Genomic DNA, 9,915 nt, shown 5'->3' on the forward strand with positions numbered 1-9,915 from the left:
ACCTGCTGCATCTGAGCAAGCTTTGCTTCAGCTCATGGCAGTGGGAGTACAGTAGCCAGTGCTGGAGCCCAAGCAGTTGCTGTTCCTGCTAGTTCAGAGGAGCTGAGCCTGCCTCTGCACTGGCCCTGTTTGCGGAAGAGCTGTACTTTCGTAAACATGCAGCCTTGCTGAAAAGAAACCAGTCAGCCAAATGATTCCAAAACACCACTTCAGAAAAATACTCATCAGTAAACTTGGCTGATGTGATCAGTCATTTCAGAGAGAGGTTTTCAAAGATAAATGTAAAATGACTTTTTGATGACAGCTCCCTGCTTCCCCAATATAGATCAATGTTTTTTTCAAATGAAAATGGTTTTCAATTTAAGATTAATGGAAAATCCAAACAGACTTTGTGTTCTTTGAATAAAATTTAACTTGGTTTCCCCCTGCTCACCTTAAAAAATTTTAGGAAGAAGAAGGAGGGACACCTCCAGCCTCCAGCCTTTTAAATACATTGTATTTAAAAATAAAATAGATGGTTAGCAGACTTGCATATTGGATAATTAAGTGGTTATTGAAAGAAAACCCAGCCCTTGAAACAGCAACTGGAAGCAATGAAAATCTCAATGAGACAGTTCTGCTCATTGTCTCATTAACTCTCCTGCTAGCTGACTCACTCACACAAAGAGGAACAGCTTCATTAAGAAGTGCTTTTAAGTCTGTCTGAAAGCGAGGATGTCTCAGAGCTCTTGTGACTTTCATTCTCTGTTACTTTTACAGATGAAAAGCTGAACATGCTGTCTTTATCACAGCTGGGCCTGAAAATAATTTTAATGAAAGGAATAATTTTTAATGTGCTGATGACAATGCTTATGTGGAAAAAAAAGTGAGTGTGCAATGGGGGTGGTAAGGCCTCTGACAGAAAACATCTGCACAAGTTCATTAGCTATGAATGTTCCTTCTCTCTGTAATAACTGTTTATGCAGTCTATCCATACACCTTTTGTCTACCAACAGAAAAATCCCTCCACTCCTTTGGCCATATCATTGTTTTCACCCACGCCTCAAGTCTATTTACTTTTCCTTATCCACATGCAAATTAATTTTTTTTCTTCTTTCTAGACATCTCTCCCTTGTATTTCTACATCCATCCATTCCCTTGTCAGCATTCATCCAGCAGATCCGTCCCCTGACAGGTCTCCAGCTGGGAAAGCTGATGCTTATTGACTTTAAAACCTCAGACTTAATATATTAGTTTTTGTCCAGCGTCTCTTTCTCCTCTTTCTATTGCCTAGACGCTTCAGGTCTGCAATTGTGTAGCTGTGGCTGTATCCCAAATAATGATTTAACATACCTTTATTTTTGTTACAGGAATGAAAGCAGCCAGATGCTGCAGTCCTGAAGTACCAAAAAAATCTGCCGAGGAATCTTTACCAGGGCATTGTGTGCAAGAGGGAACACAGACATTCCTGCTGCAAGGGATATCACTTGCTGTTTCTGTATATCACGTCCGCCATTATAATCTAAATGCTTTATTTGCATTGTTATAAAGCTACTCAAAAATGAGCTTAAAATTTTCAGCATTCTGCTCCCCCAGATGCCTGATTCATTTAGCATGACAATACCTCTCTCTGCATGAAGCATAGTTTGCTATAACTATAAATTGCCAAACTATTCACTAATCATTATTCACCATTACTTGTGTTAAAACGACACGCAATTTCCGCTTTGGGCAGTGTTGTTTGTTGAAAACCACAAGCTAAATATCGCTTGAATGTGAATTTTTCGTATTTTGTTGGCTTTCAGGTATGCACGTTTTAGAGTGCACCCCCACAGACACCATTTCAGTTGCAAACAAAACACCCCGAATAGCAAAGGGAGACTTACTCAGGGTGCTTTGCACCATGTCCTGTTATCTTTTGCTAGATGAGAGCAAGGTATCTTTTTTTTTCCCCTTAAAGATATGCTGCTAAGTCTCCAAGAAGTCCTGAATTCAGTGAAATTCTCACTTCATTTTTACAGAAGGAAAGGATGGATTTTAGTATTTTTCAAAGTCTATCTTGCCTTAACATTTTCTGAATTTAAACCAGTTTACGATTTGGCTCTGTGTTTAGTAAAAATACAAACTACTTTTGTTCTTTCTGTTTAGTTCTAGCAACCTTAGATTTCTCAATTTCTTTTTATAATCATTGCATAAAACTACACTGAAATATTTACCTGTCCACGTGTGCACTCCTTGGAAACAGTGCATCCACATGAAATTCACCCGCTGCTAATTCTTGAATTGTGCTGGCAAGCACACTGATGTATGGGCATTTCTTTAGGTCTTTGGCCGCTATTAAAGAACTCTTATAAAAAAAAACAAAAAAACTTGTTTGTCTTTTGTACCCATTGTCTGCGGAACTTGTTTTACCCTTCAGGTGAGCTTTAGGAATGAGCCTGGCCTTTGGGGTGAAGGAGGGAGGGGGTGTCCAGACTCTCCTCTTCAGCCTGACGTGGCCACCAGGCAATAACTGGCTGGATCCCCCACTGCAGGGACCAGCTGCCAAGTCCCTTTCCAGGAAACCCTCGCTGTGTTGTGGTGAGAGCAGTGTGGCTGGCTCAGAGGGAGGGGAACGGGTGAGAGCACTTCTCCTCTAAGAGTAGACTCTGGGCTACGTGAAGACACAACGGTAAAATATGGCTTGCCTACAGAGACAGGACAAGTAAGTTCCCAGGTTCTTGAAGGTCTGTGTCTACTGTGATGGGGAATACAGGAACCTGAATGTCCTGCCTCTAAATGTCCCCCACTCCTAAGTGTCACTGGAGAACAAGGTACCTGCTTTGCATTAATGACACCAACTGACCGGCCTGTGTCTCCAGGTTCAGTCTGTCACTGGTAAGACTGGAAAGGAAATTTTCTCCTTTTGTAACATCAATTTCTCCATCTTCTGCTGAAGCACCAGAGATTCCTCTGAAGGCAGAAAAGAGAAGGGTGCAGTGAAAGAAGCACACCCTCCCTGAAAAGCTTGAACCTTGCTCGTACCTCACGCTGGTGCCCAAATGGAGTGGCAGGGAAAGCCTTGCCGGACTGGTGGGGGTGATTCCCCCTCATGGATTATTTCTTACCCTGCTGGATTCACAGCCATTGGCAGGAACTCCAATTTTGGGAAGACTCATGCTTCAAACGCATTTAGACAAAACCCCCTATTGCTTCATGTGGGAGAGGGTCCCCATGTGAAGACTATGTCAGTATCCCTGCCACAGGACCCGACTCCACAGTGCTGAGCAGCAACATGACAAAGTTACCCTGGTCTTCTGCCGTGGTGCTGCCATTTACCAAGTGGCCTGTCACAGGGTGACAGGGTGACAGGGTGACTGACCTCTTCTGCCAAGGAAAACTTCAAACTTTCTGGGTCTACTGGCCTGATTATTTTATAGTACTGATGTTCAGGGACTCACTCTCTTGTCTCTCCCCTGACACAACAGTCACCCTCATTTCTCTCCAGCTGTAGAAAGGCCACGGCTCTTTAAATGCCAGATTCCAGACAGCTCTTGAGGTTTTACATTTCACTCATGATGAGGTTTGCCACCTCGCAGGGAAACAGCTTGATGAAGTTGCCTAAACCATATTTGAAATACAAAGCAAGTCACTGCATTTTGCAGATTTCCAACTGATTAACCTCATTCCAGAGATCTTCAGGGACTTGGAAGAAAAGTTTCCACACCCATTTACCTTTGGCATGAGTTTTTGAAATTAATATCCATCTTAAATTTTTTGTGTTGCATTTCAAACCCACTCCTGGCTGTATGGTCAAGGAGAAGGAACAGCATGCTGCCATTGTTTCTCCATCCCAGTCTTTTCTCTTCCAGGTTAAACGACCCCAGTGATAAGATTTGCTGAGTGAGGGGATGAGTGTAAGTAAGTAAGTTAAATATTTTTACTAAGATGACTCTTAGCATGTGATCTGCAAAATACTGAATTTGTGGGTCTGGTTCAATGATATTTTCACATATTAGGCTTTCAATTTCCCACCACCACAATGTGCCCCCCTCATCACCACTTTGCGCTTTCTTGTTTATTTTGAGAAAGAAAAACCGCAGTGCAAAGCAAAGGCAGGAAATAACATGGTAGGACAGGACGTGGAAGGGGGTCTCATGACACAGGTGGGGCAGGAAGAGGACGCACCACCAGTTCCATGATGTCATAATCAAGATCTAGGTCACCTTTTGATGCTCTTCTACACCCTACCGCAGAAACCGCTTCCTCTGGAAAGTGGAGCGCAAAACAGGGGGTGAGGGGAGTCGGGCTGGTGTGGCACGTGGCAGGGAGGGCGAGAAGTGTGTGGAAAAGAACAGCAGACGTTAGACCACAGGCCAAAGTTGAATCAGGTTAAGGCACCCTCCCTTCCTGCCCCCTCACCACTACTGCCTGCTCTTGGGTCTGGGGGGAGTTGTTTTGGGTACTGCAGGAAAGACTGAGCTATGTATAGCGTAGGCAGGGGAAAGCAGGGGGGGGGAGAAAATACATTATAAACTGTGGTGGGTGGCAGGGAGAGATCTTAGAAGTGTGTAAAATTTCTGAATTTGCTGATAGGCCTCTGCACCCTGTTATACAGGCAATGAATCCGCACAAAAAAATCCTTTCACTTCTGACCCAAAAGAGAAGGAAGATGGAGCAGGCCAGAGAGTGCTCACGTTGGCAGGGAAGGAGATGTTGCCATGGTCCATCTCTAGCACCCTCTCCTTTATGCCAGCTCCTGCCCCCTAATACCTACCTATGGGTAGGAGATGAACTTGCATCTTTTCTAGGGATTTTGTTGGGGAAAATACCCTGCTCGACATTTGTCCTCTCTCATTAAACATGGCCCTGTACACGAAACAGCCTCTCCTCCTGCCCTCTTCCACATCGTGAACCCAGGCGTGGTCTTTGTAAGGAGCAGAGCTTGGAGACGCCTACAGACTTGTTGAAGCTTATTCAGGTGCGGGAGTAGCTCTAACAGGACCTGAAGCCTAACGCTGAGTTTATGGCAACTAGAGGCATTTCAAGCTGGTAAAAATCAAGAAACAAAAAAACCCACAACAAACCCCAAACAACTAAAAGACAACAAAAGGCAGAAACCCCACGGCTTTTCTTTTTCCCACCGGCTCCCGTGCAGTTCCTGGAAGCGGCCACAGGAGGGTCCCAGCCCGGAGCGCTCTCCGAAGCCGAACCGGGGGGGGAGACCGAGCGACACGGACCCACCGGGGGGCACCCGCAGCTTGCAAACGGCAGCAGCTGCAGCGGCAAAGGGGAGACCCTGAGCTCTTCCTGCCCCCGTGAACATGGCGGCCCTGTCTGCCACGGGCATGGCTCTGAGAGGGCCCTTCTTACGGGGAGGAAGAGCTCGGTGCCTCATTCACGATCCGGCCGCTGTGGAGTCCCCCGCCGGCTCCTCAGCTGTACAAAGTTGGTGCCATCGTGAACAAACCCAGAGGCAGTGAAGACCCCGCTCCCACATACCTCAGTCTTCAGAGAGGCAAGGGACTTTGGAGCCCCAGGTTTCACACTTTTATGGGCTCAATGGCTGCAGCACAGCTGGAAATGCTGTTAAGGAAAAAGATGGTAAACAGGAGCCATAATCCAATGCTGAGAGACAGAAGCCATCAGACCCCATGTTTTATCTCCTTCGTGCCGGTAGACAAGTGTTTCTGTCACATCGCCTCAACTCACTGTTATAGATTGAGGCCCAATAATTGACAGGAACCAGTCCAATTAATCAAATTAGTTTATTAAGCAAGTGGCAACAAGCAAAACAGCGCTGGGCGGCCGGGGAGTCTTTGCTCCGCCACCGGCGCGCCCCCACTTCCCGAAAGTAGCTGATTATATACTCTTCTGGTTCCCATATATGTGTCAATCCTGGTATATTCCGTGTCTGAGCGACGTGTTGCTAGGGGGTCGGTCTTGTCCCGCCTCCTGATGGTCGTGAGGCCGAAGGCTCCTCATCTTTATCAGTGTCCTTGGGGAGACTCTTTTCAGCTTATCTCACAACTTAGCTCTTCCCTTTGAAGTGTTAAAACACACCAGATGCCTGTGATTTAGGCCTTGAGGTGTCAAAGTGCCCCAGACAGCACACCGGATGCCTGTGATTTAGGCCTTGAGTATCAAAGTGCACCAGATAACGCGCTGGATGCCTGCGATTTAAGTATGTGAAGAGTCGAAACAGTGTAAGTTTTCACCAGCCTTTAAGAAAGCCTGATTTGGTTAACAAACATGATTCTATTTATTACACTCACGTTTTACCCACCCAGTGTTTCAGCTGCAGAGCAAAGCAGAGCCTGAAGCAGGACCAGTACATGGGCTGAGCCTCACGCATGAAGGTAACGCAGGTACATTCTGCAGCCAAAGGTGTGGAGGGGCTAGCTGGGGTTCACATCTCATCCTGTCTCCACAATCTGATCACCACAGGGCTCTAATTTTCCATCAGGACAAAGAAACATTTCGCCTCAATGCAGGAGATACCTTGGGATTGAGGAGGCAACAGCCACGGGACAAAGCCATTGAGTTTAAGCATTTCACAACACTTTAAAGGGGGAAAGATTTTCGATGAGGTTAAGTCTGAGGGGTGACCTTCTCCATGGACTCAAGCTCAAGCACAGTTCTGTCTGAGGCACTGACACAGCTTGGCAGCCCCTTCCAACACCCTTGGGTTTATCCGCACGTCAGGCTGAAGAAAAGCCAACACTGTGCTAAGGTGGCTATGTCGCTACCAGGCCTTAGTGGGCCTGTAAGTCCAGCTGGGACATCCAGCTGTGCCCCACGTGCCTTTGAGGGATACGGGAGGGCCTGTGGGGGGGGATCAGTACACCTGGGGATGTGCTGGAGGAGCCCCTCTGCTTTCTTCCGTTCATGACCACTAACCACAGCCTAACCCAAATTTTTCCACAGCTTTGAAGCCTGGGGGCACGTCGACAATATACTTTCCATAAGATAAAGGGGCAGGAAACAAGGACATGAAAAGGGTGGATGACAATTGCGTTTCCATGATCACTTGTTTCCTGCTTCCCTGTGAAACTGGGGCAGAGAAAAAACGCCTGCTGGGCAGAAAGGGAGGGAGGAGGGTAAAAACAGGGACAGAGTGCCTGAGAGGGAGCTTGGGTGTTAGAAGAACCTCTGTATTTGCCACCAACAGGGAAAAGACTGCAGTATTAGAAAGGGTTTTATTGTCAGAAAGGATTACAGTAACTGTAATGAGGCAGCAGATGCCTCTGTGGGACAGCAGACCCCTCCATAGGACAGTCTGTGGGGAAGAATCTTGAGCGCTGCTTCCTCCATCAAGGAAGTGGGTAAGGGTCTGATGGGGAACAGCACTTCCCAGTGCCAGGCTGTGGCATCAGAGCTCAAGAGCGGTTCAAGACCTGGAAGGAGAAAAGGCAACGTGAACGACGTTTCTGCAAAGGAAGAGGAAATACCTCACAAGCTCCATTGATCTTGTGGCCCCTTGCGACAATAATAACAAGGCATGTCCTCCATTTTCCAGCACCAAACTCTCCTTGTCCCAAACTCCCTCCTCTCACCTGCTGAGAAACTCAACGCTTGGACACCAGCCACACCATGGCCTCCAGATAGGACAACCCTCACAAACAGAGCCCAGGAGTTCCAGCTCCTAAAACCCCTCTTGCAAAGAATGGGGTATTTCTCTCATAAGAGAGAAATGCGGGTAGGTTTCTGTAACGCTCCTCATTAAACTGCCTTTTAAACAATATAAGCCAAAAGCACAGGCACAAAACCAGACAGCTGTAAATCTTAACCTTGTATCAACCTAGAAGACAACAGCTTAACTGTACTTGTCCAAGACGAAGATGGGAGTTAGGACTCCTGGATTCACTATCTTTCAAGTTCCCTCCCAACTCTAAAAAGCACTGAAGCCGTGTGAGCTGTGGTCTCCCCTTAGTGACTCCAGGGATCAGTACCTCACAGTCTCTTCTAGAAGCTCAGCCAACAAAATTGATGACCACAAGATGGAGGATGGTGTTGGCAAAGAGGAAATCGGCAAATGCCCGCTCTGGTGAAATGCCTTGGAACTCGCCTTTGTTTTGGGGGTTGATCTGGATCCGGAGGCAAACTGCATGGCACAGAAAGAATGAGAGATCAGGGATCACAAAAGGAAGTCATGGTGGGAAGCACAGACTACCCGGGGCCGCCCACCCCAGTCTGGGTCACGGTTCCAGCAGGGTACCACAAGAAAAGGTAACTGTCTTTGTTGTAAGACAAGCAGGACGCTGTCAGGGGACTTGCACAGGGCTTTTATACAATCAGCTCCCCCATTGCACTACACTATCAGGGATGGCCAAGCGAGGCCTGGCGGGAACAGGCTTATAACAGGATGGGACTCGCACAGAAATGGGAATATTTCTATGTTCTCTACTGGGTGTGTTGGGGAGGGCTGCACAGGAACAAGGTGTGTTTGGGGGGTATTATAGGAGAGCAACACCCTGAAGCAGTAGTTGCTAGAGTTTGGGATGGTTGCTAAAGAAAGACACCAATACAAGATGGTAAAAAGCAGGGCTCCTTGCTGTCAGGGAGAAACAAGGGCACCCTGGGGCTGATGAGGAGCTCTGTCCTGCACAGGGACAGGACCCCTGCAGGCCCACAGCTGCTGTGGAGCACCCTGCTGTGGGGCAGGAGCCTGGGAGTTTCTGGGAGCAGAAGCGGGTGTTACGGGGGAAGGCGGGGGATGTTGAAGGTTGCTGTGGGGACGCCCTGGCTGCCGGGGTAGGTTTGAGGGCTGCTGTGGGTGACTCCCTCGGGATGCTGGAGAACGCCTGTGGCTGCAAAGGGAATCCTGCGATTACTACAGGAGATCTGGCTATTTCTAGGGCAACTTTCCCGTGGGGCCTCCGGGCGCTGCTGCGGTCCCACGGTCGCTGGAGGGGGATGGGGGTGGGGGAGCGGGGCTCAGGCTTTGCCTACGGAGAGTGGGCGGTTGCGAAGGGGAGGCCAGGGAGACCCGCGGGGGGCCGGGGCGGGCGCGGCGGGGCACTGACCGCCCAGGATGAAGCTGCCGACGGCGGAGATGAAGCCGCTGAGAAAGGAGTTGAAGGGGAAGGTGCCGACGCCGAGGCAGTAGCCGAACTGGAGAGCCCCGGTGAGCAGCACGTAGAGCAGGTAGGCGTCCAGCACCTTGAGGCGGCTCGGCGTGCCGCTGCCGTACTCCGCCAGGAAGCGCCGCACCACCGAGCCCACCGAGCCCGCCGCCCCCGCGCCGGAGCCCGCCGCGCCCGACATGGTCCCGCCGGCCAGGCTGAGGTGGCCGGAACCAGCCCGGGCAACGGCTTCCGGGGCACGGCGGGCCCGCGCAGGCGCGCGCCCAGCTCGCCGCGGGGTCAGTGGGAGCTGCGCCGGCGCGCGCCTCTTGCGCGCGACAGGGCGGAACTGGAAGGCGCGGGCGGCCCCTGTACGCATGCGCTTGCGGCGTCTCGCGGAGGGGGAGAGGCGGGACCGCGTTCTCTGCTGGCGCATGCGCTGAAGGCTTTGTCGAGTCTGAGACCCCCAAGATTTCCAAGAGACAATGAGAGCCAAGCGACGGCTGTTGCTAGGCAGGTTAGAGAGGGGCTGCTTTCAAGAGCCAGTGAGAGCCAAGCGACGGCTTGTTGCTAGGCAGATTAGAGAGGGGCTGCTTTCAAGAGCCAATGAGAGCCAAGCGACGGCTTGTTGCTAGGCAGATTAGAGAGGGGCTGCTTTCAAGAGCCAATGAGAGCCAAGCGACGGCTTGTTGCTAGGCAGATTAGAGAGGGGCTGCTTTCAAGAGCCAATGAGAGCCAAGCGACGGCTTGTTGCTAGGCGGATTAAAGAGGAGCTGCTTTCAAAAGCCAATGAGAGCCAAGCGATGGCTTGTTGCTAGGCTGATTAGAGAGGGGCTGCTTTCAAGAGCCAGTGAGAGCCAAGCGACAGCTTGTTGCTAGGCAGATTAGAGAG

The 9,915-nt window shown here is 49.6% G+C and overlaps 2 protein-coding genes across 2 annotated transcripts in view; one reads left to right on the forward strand and one right to left on the reverse strand.

Annotated features, from left to right (window-relative positions):
- The window catches only part of LOC141732867 (M1-specific T cell receptor alpha chain-like), a 341,791-nt gene extending 339,460 nt beyond the window's left edge, over window positions 1-2,331 (forward strand). Inside the window, exons 6-7 of the mRNA XM_074562313.1 lie at window positions 760-865; window positions 1,350-2,331. Of these exons, the coding sequence (XP_074418414.1) occupies window positions 760-865; window positions 1,350-1,380 (137 nt within the window). The 3' untranslated portion in view covers window positions 1,381-2,331. The remainder of the gene's footprint in view (window positions 1-759; window positions 866-1,349) is intronic.
- A 4,807-nt stretch (window positions 2,332-7,138) lies between these two features.
- DAD1 (defender against cell death 1) lies at window positions 7,139-9,410 on the reverse strand. The gene is made up of 3 exons (XM_074562293.1): window positions 8,985-9,410; window positions 7,911-8,062; window positions 7,139-7,355 (listed from the first exon to the last, which is right to left on the reverse strand). Exons 1-2 carry the CDS (start codon window positions 9,400-9,402, stop codon window positions 7,932-7,934), a joined length of 549 nt encoding a protein of 182 aa, XP_074418394.1. The 5' UTR covers window positions 9,403-9,410; the 3' UTR covers window positions 7,139-7,355; window positions 7,911-7,931.
- Window positions 9,411-9,915: the final 505 nt, after the last annotated feature.

The sequence above is a fragment of the Larus michahellis genome, chromosome 18 (genome assembly GCF_964199755.1).
Source record: "Larus michahellis chromosome 18, bLarMic1.1, whole genome shotgun sequence".
In the NCBI taxonomy this organism is placed as follows: Eukaryota; Metazoa; Chordata; class Aves; order Charadriiformes; family Laridae; genus Larus; species Larus michahellis.